At 50.3% G+C, this 19,425-nt stretch overlaps 1 protein-coding gene across 4 annotated transcripts in view; it reads right to left on the bottom strand.

Moving 5' to 3' along the window:
• Window positions 1-3,734: 3,734 nt before the first annotated feature.
• Window positions 3,735-19,425, bottom strand: part of LOC130596426 (transmembrane protein 263-like) — a 196,685-nt gene continuing 180,994 nt past the window's right edge. For all 4 annotated transcript variants that reach the window (XM_057404008.1, XM_057404010.1, XM_057404011.1 and 1 more), the window contains exon 3: window positions 3,735-4,247. In XM_057404008.1, coding sequence (XP_057259991.1) covers window positions 3,973-4,247 — 275 coding nt within the window. In that variant the 3' untranslated portion in view covers window positions 3,735-3,972. The remainder of the gene's footprint in view (window positions 4,248-19,425) is intronic.

Here is a 19,425-nt window from a genome sequence, read left to right as displayed (position 1 = left end):
CAAAACAAACCAAGCAAACAAATTCAGTAGGAAACCAATTACAGACGATGAAATGATAAAGAACATGAGTGTTCTCTGGAGCCCAGCGCCGTGCACAGGACTGCGTGGCCGCAGTGATGGATCTGGGTTGCCAAAGGGCTCCTCGGCTCCCGCAGAAGCAGAGCTGGGCTCTGGCATTTGTCCCAGCAGCTCTGTAGCCTTCTCCACCTTCCCACTCATGCTGTTGTTTTCACAAGGATGGGTCTGCAATGGAGACACAGAAATGACCCACCCACAGGGACGAGAGCCAACGGGGGAACCCAGAGGAAATGAAGTGGGTTAAGATTTTCCACACACACATCACAAGGGGATGGAGAGGGGTGGAAGACGTGTACTTCTCTCCCAGCCAGCAGAGCTGAAGGGGACAGATACAGCTCTGCCCTCCCAGCCAACATGAGTGAGGATGCGTAACAAGGGTCTGGGTGAGAGCTTTGGAGAGCTCCATCCAGGGGCAGGACAGAAAGCTAAGAGAGGGATTAAAAAGAAAGTGAAGAATAATGAGATGAGTAAAGGAAGGAGAGGATGTGCCTGTGGGCTCTTCTCTCATCCAGGGCATAATCCTTGGGCATGGGGAATGTCCGGCCGTGGCAGGGCACAGGGTTGAGGGTAGGGCCACATCCCACCTCCACCATGGGAAAGACCCAGCCCCACCATGGGATGATCATGACAAAAGCCAGGGGGAGATCTGGGGTGGTGAGGAGGGAGCTGACCTGGCACTTGGACCATCCGTTGGGCACACTGATCTATCCAAATGGAAACCCCTAGCAATCAACACTACTATGGAAGCAGGGCACCAGCTGGGCATGGAGCAGACCCCTGCTCCCCAAACCCCACTTCCCTTTCTGTACTCTTCCCTAGGACAAACTCCGCTGTGTTCATCCTCTGACACAGATCCTGTCCTAAGAAATAAATTCCCTCCACTCCCCCTTTTCTTGCTCTCCCACTCCTCACCTCCTCCTGTCACCAGTCCCTCCTCATCTCATTCTCACCTGAAACCTGGTGATCCTCCTTGTACTAACTGCCTTTAGTTCCAGACAAGTGGAGAGCTGCACTCCATTTACTGCAAGGATGCACAGAAGGGCTGACACAAAAAGACGGGAAACCCTCAGGACCCCTATGGCCTTCCTTAATGCAGCTTTATCCCATTTGCCATGCCCGCTCTGCACACACAGTGCCTGCAGACAACAGCTTGGGAAGGATGTATTGCCACCCCAGCAAGAGCCTGTGTGAGATACTGGTTATCCAAAAGCATGAGCATTCACGGCTAGGTTGGACGGGGCTTGGAGTAACCTGGTCTAGTGGAAGGTGTCCCTACCCATGGCAGGGGGTTGGAACTGGGTGAGCTTTAAGGTCCTTTCCAACCCAAATCATTCTATGATTTTATGAGCTTCCCATCACCCGCCCAGGGGTGGCTGGTGAAGTAAAGCCCCTCAAATACTATCTTGTGTCCAAGGTCTGGGAGAGGCAGTCAGGAAGAAAACTGTCTTCTGTCCTAATTGGTAAGGAACTGTCTTTCTAAGAGGGCTGTGACAGCACAGCTAGTTACACACAAGCAGCTTTTAGCTCTGGGGTTAGAGCTCGCTTCAGGAGCAGCCTGTGATATGGAATAAGAAATGAGATGTGCGCAGGAGGAGCAGCGAGCAGAGACGCAAACACAGCAAACCGTGCTCCTGGTCTGCAGGGCGTTCGAGACAAAGGAAGCACAGACAAGACTTCTTCTGGCCTTGCCAGCTGCCACGAGCATCCCACAAAGCGCAGGCACACATCAAGGCCTGATCCTTCTGTGAGGCTACTGCCTTCAGAGACAAACCCGACACGTCTGGGTCAACTTGGCCTTCACCAGAACAAAAGAGACAAAGCGAGGAAACGCACGCACATGGCAAATGCTGTTTCCTCTTCAGAAACAAAGATGTAGGTTAAACCACACTCACGCTAGCAAGAGTCACACACTGTGGAGATCAGCGACTTCTTTCCACTGCTAATAGCAGGGACTACCCAGCAAAGGGTATGGAGAGAAACTAACACCAGCAAAGGACACAGGGACTTACGTCACACCCGAAATGTGGATTTAATAAAGGTCAGAATGAAAACTGCTTCACAAGCCCAAGAACACTCAGCAAAATGGGGGGGGGGGGGGGGGGGGGCAGTGTACTTCAATATTCCCTGATGTCTGAGTCCTAAGCACAAGAGAGCAGCCAGGAAGCACAATGACCTCCAACGGGAAACGAAAATCAAGGAAGCTGGCTTCAATATCCAGAAGACAGGGCAGAAAGTAAACAAACCGCACAGACAAGGGCAAAGGGATTCTTCACATTCCTTTGGTTTCAACAGACTACGCTCTTGGGCAACAGAGGGGAAAACATCCTCTAAAATATGCCTTCTATTCTGACCAGGACCCTATAGAAAACCTGTATGGAAGTGCCTAAGATGACAATGGAAACTCCTCTGTTTTGCTTCCCTGGCTGAAGCCTGTGGACTGACACACGCATTAACACAGATGCATATATATAAAATACAGCACTTCACTCGCCTGTGCATCCAACACCTAACACCTAGGCTCATCACCTGCCAAAGACAGGAGAGGAGTTAATGGTGGAGCCTGTGGCTTTCCTCATCCCTAGAATTACAGAGGACCTTGGAGCAAGTGAATGTGTGTGTGCATGTATGTGTGATGAGCATCACAAGCCAGGCCGAGGATGGCCGTGACCCGCAGAGGGATGCAGGCATCTGGGTTTCTGCAGCACTGCGAGTGCTGGTGGGGCATTTGGTGCAACATGGTCATTTAGAGGGGCCAGGCTGAAGCCCCAGGAGCTGCTGGTGCCCTGTGCAGGCTGGATGCTGCTGGAGCATCCTCCAACATGGTGCAGCCCTCTCAAACCCAGGCCACTGCTCCTGGGGTGCTGAGTGATGGGGAGAGCAACGCTCTCAGCCTTCCATCCCTCACTGCAGCAGAATCTGGGTGGTGTTTGGGAACATGCTTGCTCATGGTTCCTAGCGATGCCTGTGGAATGAGAGTGTGGCCTAGAGCCCAAATGCCCCTGTTGCAGGTGGAGATACTGCAAGGACTTCAAGGGTCAAACCCAAAGGCCCAGCTGGTAGCTCTGTGGAGCATCACCACCTGCGCTGCAACATCACAGAGGCCTGGCAGATGCCACTGTCAGCTCCTACCCCAATGGAAACATACAGCAGCTTTCACCCTACTGCCTCTCATCAACAAAATCTATGCAGAAGTTGATGGCCTGGGACATATCATACTCCTGTGAGTCACAATCCCTGGAGCTGCTCTGCTGAGCTTAAGGGTTCTTTCTCTGAAGGGTGCAATTCAGCCAGGGAGTAAGTGACTGGGTGCAGCTTTGTGGGATGGGCCCTGCATAGAACAGGTAAGAGGTGCAGGGCAGGAGGGAAGTTTCCCCCTCTTCACAGTATCTCTCCTTTGTGTCAATGGAACTTTCTTCTACGGTTCTCTGCCAAGCAGATCCCCAAAACACACCCCCCAGAGCCAAGGGAAGGGGTGTTTCGGAGGATGTCCTCCCAGCTGAAGCTGAATGTGACTACACAACCCACACTTCAAGCCAGGCACAGTTCCTCCCCCTCCTCTGTTACTTCCCCATCTCCAGGCAGATGGAGCCTGACACCCGCTCCCACCCCTCTGTGCTTACAAGAACAAGGAGGGAGGAAAGAAACTGCAAGACAGAGACAACGGTGCCTTTAAAGCCCTCGGAGTAAAGATGGTTCCCAGTAGGTGATGGGAGCGAAAGGCATTGACAGCGGCTCTGTGAGCTCTGAGCCAGGCAGGCGGCGCTGAGCAGGCTGCAGCCGGAGTCCGCTCGGGTGCTTGACCCTCCCTGAAGCGGCTGGTTCCAACTCAAAGAGGTGCTGTGTAGGGGGACAGTATGGGCAGGTCGATCTTCCCGCAGGGAGCCGCGACGGGGATTAGTCAGCCTTGTCCTTCTTCTTTGCGGTGAAAGGGACTTTGCTGGCGACCGCTCCGACGCCGCCGGTCACCGCCGAGACGCTGCCCTTCACCAGTCCGACGCCAGCGGCGGGGACGCTGGTCACGGCTGTCTTGGTGAGCTCCAGGCTCTTGCTGCCCACCCAGGCAACTCCTCCCAGCGTGGCGCCCACGGCTCCCCGGGTGATACTGAACAGGCCGCCCGTCACTCTCCAGATCACCCCTGCCTGCTGCTGAGGGTGGTCCTTGCTGGCATCTGCAGGGAGACAGGGAAAGGGGAAGTCAGTAGCGTCCACACCAGAGACCTTCTCCCTGGACACCGCTTCCAGCCCAGGAGGGTTGTCCACCATGTGTGCGCAGCGCCTTGCAGCTCCTCATGTCTCAGTACCTGAAGGAGGAACCAAGGTGATCCCAAGCTACAACAGGGACTTTGGGAAGGTAGGGAGTGGGAGCAGAATTGCCCATGTGACAGAGAAGGGAAGAAGGTGGCTCAGTTACAGCCCCAAACGCGCAAGCCTCAGTGCTGCAATGCAAATCAGATCTCCCTAACAAGAGATGTAATTCCCCTCCCTTGTGTGTTGGCCAACGCCAGTAAATCAAAGATGAACACCAGCACAGGAGGCACACTCTGCACACAGCAACATCTGATGTTTGCATGGCCTGCAGGTCCTCAGAAGCATCTGTTTGGAGACAGGTCTGTGCTAATGTCAGATGAGGGACTAAGGCACAGCGCAGACCTATCTGTGAGAACTGTAATTGAGCTAGCACAGATAGCACACTGCAGTAAAGATACAGTGACACAAGCGTCACCTCAGGTTGTACAAACCCTCTGGAGATCTCAGCTACGTATTTAATGGTGTTAAGACAGTGCTTAAAGTTGCTACACCATGTCACTGCTGGTTTACCTGTGCCAACTGGATCAAGGCCAGCACGACATACCCACCAAGCTGCCACCGCACCACCCCACAGCACTGCAGACACAACGTTCACAGCTCACCACTTCTTGGGGAAGGGCTGGCTCTGAGCTGCTGCTCAGGGGATTCAAACCTGACAGCTCTCGCGCTGGCTTCCACACAGTCCTCTCCCTTTGAATGCAGGCAGCAAAGGAAGAGCTGCTCTTTTCACGGGACAAGATATTCTGGATTCTCCAAGTCCTGATTCACTGCCAGTGCTGCACACGAGATGAATTACTAATAATTGCAAAAAACACAACAAAGCAATCCTGGCAGGGAGAAAAGCAAGCGCCAGCTGGAGATACAGGATCCCTGGAGCAGCAGCAGCAGCCCTTCTAGCCCATTACGTACTCAGAAGAGGGACTGCACAGTGCTGATGCAGCAAGAGGGCTTTAGCCCCCTGCGAAACGCACAACCCATTTCCTGACAAGTGGGGAAATGACAGGAATGGAAATGGCTTTATGAAAGCCTGCACAAAGTGATGGAACAGCCATGCCCCTGCAGAGAGCCCAGGACAGGGACCCTGACACCACCAGGCACTGCCTCAGTGCAGCACCCCAAGGAAGCAGCCAGGCTGCACTGCACAGGTAATGGCAGGTAGCAGAGATCCCAGCCCTCCCACCACACTCAGCTTTCCTCACCCCCTTTCTAAGGCTCCCCAAGAAGAAAGCCCTTTGCTTATCCAGCCCATCAGCAGCTTCCTTCCTTGAGTGTTAATAACATTCCAGGCAGCAGGAAACTACCTGGAACCCCCCCTTTGATATCTCCACCCACTGCCATTTCCAAACAGATTAGAGCCAACACTGATGTCGGCAGTGGATTTGCTTTGCCAGCAAGCAGAGACCTTGGGAGTGCCGGGAGGCTGGCCCAACTGCTCATCTAGTTGCAGGGCCTTCGCACACTACACACCCTGGCTGATGGAGATGTCAGACCTAGTCAGTCTAAGCAAACATCTTCCTCTTACTGTTACTAACTCATCTCATGCCATGACTTCACCACATCTGTTAGTCTGTGTACTTCTGCCAAGCTATCCTCTGAATGCTTCGGCGCAGACTATCTTCCCGTTGTCCGTGTGTCACACAACACAGTAGGGTCTCTAAGTGCTGCTGGAAAACAAGCCTTTTTCTTGCTTTTTTGTTCCTCTTTGTTAAACAAACCAAACATAAGTCTGACAGAAAACAGCAGCAGCAGCAGGGCATGGATTTTATCCTTGGAAGCACCAGCTGCCCTGGGGTGCTGGATGCACATGGCTGGAGGGACAACCTGACCTTGCCAGAGCTGCTGCCTCTGCTACCCGCTGGGGCAGACGGGAGGCCAGCTACTCACATCAGGGGCTCTCAGACTGCACTATGTTACCTGTCGGAAAGGAGGATTTTCCAAGCATCTTAGGAGACAAATAAAGATGTCTTCAGATTCAACCTGCTTACTTACAGGGACTTAATAGAGAGGTTTAAGCAAAGTGATTTGATTCAGACCTGGGGCCCCCAACACAAGAGGGACATGGATCTGATGGAGTGAGCCCAGAGGAGGCCACAAAGATGCTCTAAGGGCTGGAGCACCTCTGCCATGGAGACAAGCTGGGGGAGTTGTGGTTGTTCAGCCTGAAGAAGAGAAGGCTCCAGGGATACTCTTATGAGTCTTCTAATACCTAAAGGGGGCCTACAGAAAATCTGGAGAGGGGCTTTTTACAAGGTCATGTAGGGACAGGACAAGGGGGAATGGCTTTAAACTGAAACAGGGTACATTTAGATTAGATCTTAGGAAGAAAATCTTCACTACAAAGGTGCTGAAGCCCTGGCACAGGGTGCCCAGAGAAGCTGTGGCTGCCCTATCCCTGGTAGTGTTCAAGGCCAGGTTGGATGGGGCTCAGAGCAACCTGGTCTAGTGTGAGGTGTCCCTGCCCGTGGCAGGGGGCTGGAACTGGATGAGCTTTAAGGTCCCTTCAACCCACACTGTTCTATGATTCCTCTGACTGTGTTGCTAGATAGGAAAGAGGGGGGCTTCTTCGGAGGAAGCTGCATACAGTAGCCTAACCTAGACAAGGCATGAGCCTGAATCAGGTAGTGTCACGATCCTTTCATAGGTATTTTTGTCATACGGAGTTTCTGATGCAGCCTAGGCAGCTACATTTCTACCCAGTACACAACGTATTGCTTGCCTATTCCTCAACAATTTCACTGGGTATTTCTTTTTCTCCCTTCCCTCAGTGCTCCTGAGACCTCTTGGCTCCATTTCCAGTTCAGTTGCCAGCCTTCCAACTGCTGCACACAGCTTATCCAATACAGCATTTTGTGTTCTGTTTTGAGACCAAGGGTGGGAAGAACAGAGGCATCCAGAAATGCATTCAACTGTAGAGCAGGGCTCAGGGAAAATCAGGCTGGTCCTCAGAACAAACACCAGCCTCCAGGATGGCAGGCCTTGTTTTTCCATTCCCCTCTCAGGGGAAGCAGGATCCTTTGCATCCCAGAGGACTGCAGTGCAGAAGCTCTGGGCATTAAACAACTAGCGGTGTGCTCCGCTGCAGAACCAAGAGCTATATCAAAGCAGCAGTAACCTTTCTGTCTCTCCCCAGGTACACCTGCACCTGAGGCTACCTGTATGGAAATGGCAGTTGGTGGAGATATCAAAGCAGGGTTTCCAGGTAGAGTTATCTACCTCTGTAAGAGGATTTAGGCCTCTGGAGCTGCCTGGTTATCTGAACACCAGTAGTGTGAAAATCTCTTCCACGATGAATGCTTGCAGGTGGATAGCCCAGGGACCACAGAGAAGGAGGCAACTGCAGATGCAATTGAGGGGCACGTTCCTCTGCTAGCAAAGAGCTAAAACATATTGAAGAAAGTGTCAGGAAATACTAATGAAGAAAGACAAGGACAAAGGTTCTTTCTGATTAAGCCAGGCAGAGACAATGAAGCCGCAGTGCACTGGAGCACCAGTGCTCACACGCTGCCTGTACCAGGTCTGAGCTACTCCTTTGGTCCTGAAAACCCCACAGGTAGCAGGGAGGAGGGATGCAGGAGCTGGCCCCAGGGGGCTGTGAGGCTGTTCCAGAAGCATCTTGACAGCTCCAGCTCAGAACAGAAGCTGTACCATAAAAACCCCAAACAAACTCAGGTCTGAATAACGTTAAGAGAGAGAGAAACCCCTTGTGACCCTAAAAACAAGAGATGACCCCTTGTTCATCCAAACCTGGCAGCAAGCTGAAATAGGTTGGATTTGTTCTATACTCCAGATGATGTGTCGAAAGCTTTCTAGCCATCCCTGGTTAGCTTGTCTTCAGGACTGCAATAAACCCCACAGTAAGCTGTCATGTAAGATAAGCATCAGATTTACAGTGCAAATTAGTCTCTCAGACAATGGAGTGAGCTAAGCATTTTGTTGGCACAGAAGAGCCCAGATTAAGGGTGAGACAGACAGCAGAGATGAAATACACAAAATAATCAGAGAGACAGACACACAGCCTGAGCAGGGGAACAATTCTGTACCCTGAAGCCGGCAGCAGCCCATGCTGCTCAAGAACTCTTCACCATCTGCCAAGCCCTTTTTCCTTTCCATCCATGACCTGGCCTTTTCAAGGGTCCCTTCAGCTTCACTTCACTCACTGTCAGTGTCCTAGTTTTGGCTGGGATAGAATCCATTTTCTTCTTAGTAGCCAGCACAGTGCTGTTCTGGATTTAGGATGAGAATAATGTTGATAACACAATGATGCTTAGCTGTTGCTTAGTGGTACTTACTCTAAGTCAAAGACTTCTCAGTCTCTCATGCTGTGCCAGTGAGGAGGGGCACAAGAAGCCAGGAGGGAGCACAGACAGGACACCTGACCCGAACTAGGCAAAGGGATATTCCATACCACAGCACATCATGCCCAGTGCACAAACTGGGGGGAGGTGGCTGGGAGCCACCGGTTGGTGCTTGGGTATCAATCAGGGGTGGTGAGCAATTGTATACTGCAACCCTTGGTTTTTTTCCTTGGGTTTTATTCCTTCCTCTCTCTCTCCTCATTACTATTATTATTATTATTATTGTTACTAATATTTTACTTTATTTCCATTATTAAACTGTTCTTAACTGATAAGGAGATAACTGATAACTGATTCTCGATTCCCTCCCCATCCCACTGGGAGCTTAGGGGAGTGAGTGGCTGTGGGGTACTTAGCTGCTGGCTGGGGTTAAACCACAACAGTCAGTTTAGAGCAGAAGAAAAATTGATGAATAAAACACACTCTTGTATGAGTGCCAGCTCTCTGGGCTGGGGTCAGCACCCCACACAACAGGCTCTCCTCCTCCAGCCCTCTGCAGTCCCTGCTGGCTTCTGTCCAGAGCAGGGGTCCTGCCTGCTGGGGCTCCAGACATACCCAGGTCTTCTCATCTGATCCTGACAGCATCTCAAAGCTGCTGTGGTGACTCCTCAGGGCTTTGCTCTGTATTTATATAGTGAGACAAAACAACAGCCTGCTCTGGTGCCCGGTTCAAATAGCACTGGTGTTATTCTTCCCCTTGGCCTCTGCTTGCACATGATACGAGAGGAAGGGAAAATTCTACTTTAAAAAGGACTTGTGCAAGTTGTTCCTTCCTCCTGACTTACTAGAACAGCCCTAAGCCAGTGTCAGTGTCACTGGTTCTGCATCTGTAGGATACTTCCATCCCTCCTGGGCCCCTGGGCAGGGGAGCTGGGCTGGCTCAGAGACCAGAATGTAAATAGTCAAGGTCATCAGTCTGGCCCACTGCAGACCTGAGAGGAAGGGATGAGGTCACCAGTCTGAGCCTGAATTACACCTCTGGCAGCTATTAAGTGACCACTGGTGGATTCAGGCAGGTTCACCCACCTCGAAAAACGTGTTCTGGAGAAACAAGGCAGGGCTGGAGGGTCAGCTGCTCACACAGATCTGCTCCCAGCCTTGCTCAGCTGATGTTTAAGCACCACTGAGCAAATCGCTCTGACCTTTATTACCTCTGCACCACTGTGATTGAGAACGTGTGATCGTCTAAAAGCCTTGGTTGTTGAGTCACAAACAAAGCGTGGACGGGAGAGAAGTTTCCAGTCCTGATGTTTCTTGGAGAAAAACCTGAAAGCTTGATTCAAGTGCACTCTTAAGGCGCTGAGAACCCCAAATGGGATTATTGTTATTTTTAACCTTGTGATTTCTCCAAGCCTACCTTAATTTGAAACACATCGGGCTGGCGCTGCTGCTTCTCTTCCCCTTCTCTAAAGCAAAGCTGAAGTTAATGATCCCTATTTCCTTGTATTGCTGCACTGTCATGAAGGTTAATTAGGTACAGTTGGTGCGGTGCTTTAAACGAGGAAATTGTGTTTGTATTGTCATGACTGGCGCTGACAGATTCCTCTTGACATTCTCAGTAGAGACGCCAATGTCAACTTCCAATTTATCTCTGGAGAGGTTTCCCGTTTCCAGACAAGTCACAAAGGCAAGAGAAACACTCGCCCCCTCCCCATGCACACCAGCCTGCTATTGTGTGTATTGTGGAGCTACAAGAGTTTATCCTGTAGCTGAGACTTGCCATTTGGATGATGCACTCCTATCACCAGAGCCCAGTGACTGCCGGGCACATACAGCATCTAGCTGTACACCACCCAGCAGGACTCTCCTCCATGGAATGGCCAAAGCTGCCTTCTTCCACGCCTCCTGCCTGCAGCTGGAGAACCACAGGATCATTAGGGCTGTAAGGGACCTCTGGAGATCATCTGGTCCAACTGCGAAGGCAGGGCCATCTACAGCAGGTTACACAGGAACACCTCCAGGCAGGATTTGAATGTCTCCAGAGGAAGAGACTCCACAACCCGGTGGGCAGCCTGTTCCGGGGCTCTACCACGCTCAATGTAAAGCTGTCCTTCCTCGTGTTGAGGTGAAACTCCTTGTGGTTTTGTTTATGGCCATTGCTCCTTGTCCTGTTGCTGGGCACCACTGAAAAGAGTCTGGCACCATCCTCCTTTTGAGATACTGATCTGCATTAATGAGATCCCATCTCAGTCTGCTCTTCTCCAGACTAAACAGGCCTGGCTCCTGCAGCCTCTCCTCATTAGAGAGATGCTCCAGACCCCTGATCATCCTTGTGGCCTCCACTCGACACTCTCCAGCAGCTCCTTGTCCTTCTTGTACTGAGGAGCCCAGAACCAAACACAGTGCTCCAGATGTGGCCTCACTAGAGGGTAGCAGAGGGGGAGGATCACCTCCATTGACCTGCTTTGCTGATCCCTGTGGGGCACAGCATTTATGGCTGAGCTGATGGAACTGCCATTCATGTCCTTTCTGTCATTTTAGCATCAATGATCTAGGCCCTGCAGTGTCACAGGCAAAGCATTACACAGAGCACTACAGAGTGTGTGTTTGAGCACTCATGCTTCTCTCCTGCCATCAATGCCATGCTGCAGCTGGTTGGGAACGGCTTCGTGGGCTCAGCAGCTCTGCTCTCCCCAGCCCTGCTCTCCCCAGGTTCTGAACGCTACAAACCCAAGACCAGCAAAAATCCTAGAAACGCCACGTTGAGTTTAGCCCTGGAGCTTTCAGCTTTAGCTCTGCAATCAGCGAGATGCACTTGTCTCCTTCTGCATCAGGATTGTTCGGGAAGCTGCTGCACACAGCAAAACAGGGCAGCTGTCTCCACAGCCCAGCTCACCCCAGGGCCCTTCACTGGCACAACAAGCTTTAATTGCTCCTTGCACATGCCCCAGGAGCAGTATTAACTGCTGAAGCATCTACCTTTAAGCACTGAGAGACAGGGTTCAGGAGGGTAAACGAACAGTGATATGGAGTGGTTTGTTTTCCTCAGCTAAGCCTTCGGGGAGAAGCAGGCAAAGCTTTGACTGCAAGTGTGAGGCTTAGAGTTGGCTGGGACTTTTCCAACTTTTTTTGCTGGGAAGCATCGTGTCACCAGAACAGAACTGTTTGTAAAGACGTGGTGGTATTGTTGAAACTTCCACTGAAAAGAGGGTTCAGGGAGATTGGCTCCAGAGCAGCTAATAACTAACTGGTTAAAGCATCTGACCAGACTTGAGTCAGCCCAAGGGCACTCCCCAGCCTCACACATACCCACTAAATGGCCCAAGCAGCAGCTGAATGCCATTTTCACTCTTGCTGTTGAACTGTTCCACTTTGCAAGAAGGGATATTAATTGGAGGAGGAATATAAACTTGTCCTCTTGCTTTCCAAGTACTTGCAATACCAGAGCCAAGATCCGCCCTGAAATGGGGCAGTTTCTTTGCTTTGCCCTCCTGCAGAAGGCATATGTTTTCTTGATCCAGAAACACCTTTTTCTTCCTTCTATAGCTGAGTTTCCTATAACCAGGATACCCTGGAACCCTTTGGATTCTTAATTCCTTATTTCCCCTCTAAGTTAACATCAGCTACTCTGATGGCATAGACTTAATCTCTAATGATGCTGAAAGCCAGCATGGCCCACAGCCCAGAGGTAATGCTCCTGCTCTAGGAAAATACAAGTGAGTTGCAGCACAGACAGCACTGTCTACTAGAAAGGACATGGATCAGGTAGGAACCTGGAGACCCAGCTCTGCTCTCAGCATTATTAATGACCTGTTGTGTAGCAGCTCCATCTCCTCTGCTTCCTCTTCACCTCGCTGGCCTGTTTCAGCCATGGTGACTACCCAGGAGCTAGTCCCAGCTATGCCGAGGCCAGCAAGATGGGAAAGCAGGAGTCCACCCTTTGCAGCAGGGGAACTAATGAGCACTGATTGGCCTCATGATGCCTCTTAGAGACAATCTCCCAGCTCCTACCCGAGTACTTAACCTCTCAGAGAGAAAGAAGTGCTCACTGGGACAAAGCCTTTGTAAATCTGCCATCCTCTGACATAGATCATGAGGGCTTAAGGATGAGGACTCACCCTTTTTATAGGCTTTTTCAACAGAGTGTTTAAGGAGACCCTTGTCTCATTTGAATCAAATGTCATCTCCCACCACACTGTATGGGGTTGTAAGAAAGATAAGCCCACAGGAGAGTCCTAAGGGCAAAGCTACAAGTGGCCTTGCCCATTCAAGGAGCAAATCTGGACATACCACTTCCATCTCCATCATGACATCTTTTTCTCAGTGTGGAATACATGCAGAAGGTCAAGCTTTTGCTGCTGGCCAGAGAGGTCACTAAAAACCCTACAGGGTGTCTCAAGGCCACTGACAGAGTGGAGAGATGATCCCAAAAGGCATGAGATTTCAGTCTGCCCCAGAGAACTGTGCACGGTGGCTGCTTCCTCCCTACTACTGCCAAGAAACTGCAATGGTACATTCTGGCAAGTCTGAACAGTAAGGGACAGCTATCAGTTGGGCTATCCCTTCCCTCTCACTTGTGTTAAAAGCATTGGAAGTGGCCATCAGACTTTGTCTGAACTTTATGTCCCTGTCTGCCTTCAATTTCCATTCTCTGCTCTACCTATGAGCTCTTGACCAGTCAAGAGGTTTGCTTAAAAGCCTGGCAAGAAGTAGCCCATAAAGCTGCACCAATGGCTCTAGTTGGAGTCTCCTCACCACAACACTGAGATTTTGGATCACAAGGCCAGGAATCACCTCTTGCTGTGAATATGAGTTCTTGCTCTCACTTGGGGATCTGTGGGTGGAACCGGAATAATCCAGGACATTCAGTGACTTTCAGTGGCCTCAAGCTTTAATGGTCTGAGGAGCTTTCAGACATGAGATCTGATTCCTTACAAACAACCCTTCCTAGCATTTATGCCCAGGCTGAAGGGACCATCTTTTTAAGCCTGCTTTTTGACCCATGCTAGCTCAGCTCTTGTCAGGGCACATCACCTGCCCTGTCAATTCTGTAACAGTGGTTGCACATTCTTCACTGAGCTGCTTTCAGCTGCTTGTGACATACCTGGCACAAAAAGACCCCAAATGAATCAGAGGCTCTTGTTAAACAGCCTTGTTAATTCAGCTCTGATAAAGACACAGGAAAAGAAAAAAAAATCAATATTTGTTAAGTGTAAAAGGACAAAATCCATAGAGAAATAAAGGTCATTTTCATGGTTCCATGAGGCCCCTACAAACAATGGAGAGTAAATAACATAATCTAAGCTTATGTAAGAAATGACTTTTCTTCCATGCTCTAATGCTACCCAGTGGATTTCAAACAAAGGCAGACTGAGCTAAGCCTCCTCTGTCCAATGAGCCTAAAAGTCTTTCCCACGACAACATTGCTCACAATTTATCAAGGATTCCCTGAAGTTTGGTCCCAGGAGCAGTTTGGGAAGTGGCACAGGACTGAAAGGGAGTCACACTGAAACAGCAGGAAGGTGCTTCAAGCCCCTAGGATCAGGCATCAGAAGTCTGATTGTCCATCAACCACCATGAATACTTTGTGTACCCTGCACCTTATTATTAAAGGCTTAATCTGTCTGCCTTACGGAAACACGTGACTGTCACTCACACAGTCTACAGCTGAGATATCCGAGAACTTGTCCAAAAATACTCCCAGTAAAGTTGGGAACATATCCTGCCTTGCTAACAGGGGAAAACCCAGGTTCAGGCATTTCCTCTTCCCACTCCTGGAGCAGCTGTGCAATGGACGCTGATGCTTTCCAGCAGGATGGCTGGCACCAGGGAGAAATCCCCCATTTATTCTCATTATGTGCTCCCAACCTCTCTCCAAGGTACGTGAGGAACTGAAGAAAAATATGGATCATGGCTCAAAAACCAAAGCCACAAACTTTAATTGACCTAAGGTCTGAATGAAGATTTTTCAAGTCAGAGAAATGACCCATTCAGCCCAGAGGCTCTCCAGGAGCCTGTCCATCCAAATGATAACAAGGCAGTTAAGCCAGAAGCTGTGTGCTACAGAAGCAGCTGAGCTGGGGATTTACTGGGGAGGAAGGAATATGCTTGCCTGCTCATGCTTCTGCATGCCAGCAACGGGCAGGATAAGCCTTTGTTATTCTGCTGGTGGTAGGTGTTCAATGGCATAGTCCCAAAAACTTGTTCCCCACCTCATCTGTCAAAGGGAGAGTGCTGCAGTCAGGAGTGGGCAGGCACACGGTCCTTGGGATGAACAGTCAGAGCATCCCTTCCCACAGCCAGGTTAATGGGAAAGGACAGGGCCCATCCCTGCCTCAGACCATTAGATCTGCTCCAGTGCAGAAGTCAAACCTCTAAGTCAGCTCTATGCCCAAACCTCTCATGTGTCCCATTGCCTCTGTCACTTCAAAATGAGCCATCTGGTCCTACCCGTTGTGCTCCCAGTGAGCCTGCCACCTGGGAATCTCAGCCTGGAACGCATAAACTGGAGGTAGCGCTAACACTGCCCAAGGGGACATCAAACCTCCTCCTGTGCACTGCACAAAGAGAGGCTGCTTAGGAACATGAACCCACGAGTGTGACAGTTCCCTTCCCTTCCTTCCATATTCATGTTCTTGTTCTTTCCAGGGCAGATTTCAATATGGCACAGCAGGGATCCCACACTCGCTTGGCTTCCCAGGGGTTACTAAAGGGCTCTGCCTGGTGCTGCAGCTGATTTGGATTTCTTCTTCAATGCTGCAGCAGGACTGCCATGGATCCAAGGTCTGGGTTGGGATACCTAGGCCTCCCTTTGAGGGTAATGCTTCATATAGTTGGAGGAATATCTGGAATAAGAAAGACTCCTGCCCGCCTCCTTGGCGCAGCCACCAGCTCAGCCTTACACATGCAGCCTCTCTTAGGAGGTCTATCTAAGCTTGCCAGGCAGTGATAAACAGGCTTTAGAGAGGAGTCCCTGTCACCTCTTGGTTTTCTCCTGAGTCAGTCTTGACTCTGGCTTGGGGTATCCCCTGTCGCTGCAGGGAGAAGACTGGCTATGAAGTACTGGAATCGGAGTGTGTGCAAGGAGAGTCTGACTCCCTCCCTGCTCTGCTTCTAGCTTTTAGCCTGCAGTGCATCTCTGTGGCACTGGGGGGGGGGGGCATCAAACAACCTCCCACCAGTTTCAGCAAGACCTTCCTTAACTCAAAGACATCCCTTCAGCCTGGCGAACCCAGTTCCCAGCAGGGGTGCCACCTAAGACCAGTATCAGAAATACTCCTAATACTTCTGCTCTCATTCACTTTACCAACTGCTGAAAATCCTCCCGTATGCCTGACTGGGATAGCAATGTGCTGTGAAAGGCTGAAAGCCTGGAGAACCTGAGACCCCTCTGGGATCACTGCCCTTCTCTGGTACCTACCTGTCCTGAATCAAAGCCAAGCAAAGCCAGACTCTGCTGTCAGAGCACAGGGCTCAGTGGATAAAATTCAGCTGCATACCTACAGCAGCCTTTCAGATCTCCATGGTAAGACAACATTTATTGCCTTGATTCTGTGATGCAGCCCAGCCTGGCAATGCTATCATGCTTTTGCTATTGGGAAATGAAGGGCAATACTTCCCTCCTCCACAGATCCCGTTAAATTTTCCTTTCCAGTTCCATACACATGGGAAGAAGCATTGGAACAGAACACTTGATTCCTTTAAAAATGAGGGAGTATCTAAGGCTGCTTTCAAGTATCATGGTACAGAGATGCAGTGTGTCAGGTATCTTCCCAGCTTTCACGTCAGGGTGCCCAGCTCAGCTTGTGGTGCACATGCACGCACATGCTCCTCTCATTCTCAATAGGATAAAACCTTCAAAACCACCAGATCCCAACATGCCACACCAGTTTGGCTAGTGCAACCATTACAGAAACTCATTTGCACCTTTATTTTCCTCCCTTTGTTTTCAATCAGATGCATACAGGGAATGACTGGAGTGACATGAATCTAATCAGAGGCTGATGCCACATCAGAATTCCCATCAAGCTATCTTCCAGTCCCAACAAGCTCTCCACTGAAGGCAAATGTCTTGTCATGGCCTGGAGAACCCCTGTGCACGTTGTGTCCCCAGCAGGGATTCTTAATGGGGTCAGTAGTCAGAAACCGGGTTTTATTTTAGAAAGCACAAATGAAAATCTTATCTATTTAAATACCCTCCTACCTCTTAATGGTGCTTTTCTGGACTTCCTTCCCTAGCAACAAACCAACTCTGTATTAAGAAATTCCAGGCAGAGAAATCTTAAATTGTCCAGCAACGCTATAGCACAGCCCAAATGGCCAAGGAAACCCTGCACACACATTTCATGCCTGCTGTTCACAAGCACACATCTGCTCAAGTGAAAGCCGTGACAGCAGGACGTTTGCAGCCCTGTTCACCAGTCAGAATGACCTAAGGGCATCACTTCAACCCTCAGACACCTTCAACTTGCGAAACGCACTGATATCACCAACCCCAGCCCAGGCTACAGAGCTTCCCACTCCTAAACGCTGAGCCCTGTTTCTGAAATGGACTAAAAGACACATGGCTTCCAATCTGCACCTTCCAGATCCCTGCTTAAGAAGTTTTATCAAGCCTCCTGTGGCCGCATTCAAGCATCTTTCCAGCTACGGCTGTCCTGAGCAGATAGATGCTGTCTGCTGAGCACAAAAGACCTCTCTTCCCCTACAGCAACATCCTGGCTGTCTGTGCTTTAGCTGGCTGATGGCAGCACCTGGATGCCATCCAAAGGCAGTAAGTTTCTTGCAGCTGAATATGTTTAGTCCTTCTCCTAAGGCACAGTCTCCATTACACAGCTATTGTTTATGACCCCAATTATCTCCCAGAAACTGGTCCTTGCCTGCAGTTAATAACCAAGGCTAAGTGATCAACCGTTAGCACTCCAGCAAACTGGTTGTTACCTTCTCCGACGACCAAGTTCAGAGTCTTTTACTGCTATTAGAAACTGAGATTAATGATGCATAACAGAAATGAGCTCTCCTGTGACACAGCCAGGTGAGGGGAGAAGAATCACTCTTTTTCCCTGGAGGTATCAGCTCAGCAGGGAGGAGAGGAGCCGTCCTTTAACTCCCTTCTCAGCCTCCCTAACCGTCAAGGAGATGACAAACGGTATCTTAGTTTGCAGAGTGCTCCTGACTGTTCTTGGGTCCTGGATCTTGTGGGCAGATCTATGGGCTCACTCTCCAGAAACTGCTTTCAGGGACCCCTTTGAAACTAATTCCTACCCTACTATTTCAGATGTCCAGCAGTTAACAAGAACAGGCTAGCACTGCAAACCCTCGCAGGGCAGGAAAACAAGACCTCGCTTCAGAAAGAGAGGCTGTACAGCACCACCGTGTAGCAGGTAGAAATGAATCTGAGGTTTCAAGGGGACATCTACATCCAGTAACAGATGTATTGTCAGCCTTTCCCAGTCTATTCCTCACAGGCTCATTTGTAAAGCAGCCCTCCAATAACTCATCAGGAAACAGCAGTTTCAATTCAGGAAAAGCTAATGCTGATTCCCTTTCACAGCCCCTTCTTGTCCTCTGAATGCTAATAGGAGACCATCAGCCTTGCACCCACAGGCTCACCAGGGCCACCAGGCATCTTAGAGGACATAATTTTCTCAAGAGGTTCACCAACACCTACTCTTTCCGACTTTGGGGAGTGATCACCATGGTCTTTGACAGCCAGTTTGTCCCAGTCCATACACAGACACTGAGAGCAGCAGAAAACCAAACCCAGGCAGTGCAACTGTGCAGCCATGGGTCTCTGGGACAGACAGTGACATGGGAAGGGAGGATTCCTAGATGTTATACACAAGATCATGAGTCAGTGCCTGCAAATGACTTTGGGTGTAATGAGCTCACTGAATCCTGGAGTATGATCTATCCTCCCTGCCACCACAGACATGTGGGGAAGAGGAGCAGGAGCAAGGTATTGCTTGCTGAAAGGTCTTCTGCAGCCAACCTTTCCTGCTCAGATGCCTGCCCCTCCAACTCCCTTCTGACATCTGAGGAGCCAGCACTGGGCAGCTGACATTCAGGATCCCACTCCTCAAAACCTGCCATATGCTGAACAAAAGATATTCTTCTGCCACTTCATGCATCAGCTTGGAAAAGCCAGACAAGGAAGGAAACCATCAGGAACCTTTCCTCATCTGATCAGCTGCTGGAGGATAGAAGACCACAGATGTATGTTGTCATGGGTGACAGCTGGGTAAGGATGGATGCCTCTGTGCTATCAGAAGGAAGACCCAGTATTAGAGGTAGTAAAGGGTTTTCTGGTGGTGTGAAGAGGATGCAAGGATCATCCTACACTGATGGAACTCCAAGAGTGAAAACATGTCAAGTAAAAGTTTGCTAGTGCTTTTTCTGTCCTGCCCAATCCATTTGGGCCATAACCAACCCCCATAACCACATGAACATGGTGATGCTTTCTAATGACAGTGAAGCACTATGACAGTGCATGTGCCTGCCACCAACAGAGAGGCTCTGTCAGCAGAAAGCCTCACAGAGGCACCAGAAGTGCAACTGCAACAAGCACAAACCAATGCTTGCAGTGTGAGGCCATGCCTGTAAGTCAATGGCCACCAGGCAGTGACCATTTAACACAGGGAGCCTGCGTGGTCCAGAGGGGAGTCGAGCATCTGCTGAGTCCTCAGATGCCATCCTCCACCAGGGCTTGGCAAGAGCATCGTGGCCACTGCTCCCAGAGACTCCC

This window comes from Pezoporus wallicus, unplaced genomic scaffold (genome assembly GCF_028554395.1).
Source record: "Pezoporus wallicus isolate ANWC-B61680 ecotype Strahan unplaced genomic scaffold, APGP_CSIRO_Pwel_v1 contig_8673, whole genome shotgun sequence".
Taxonomy (NCBI): Eukaryota; Metazoa; Chordata; class Aves; order Psittaciformes; family Psittacidae; genus Pezoporus; species Pezoporus wallicus.
This window is presented reverse-complemented; position numbering and strand designations above follow the sequence as displayed.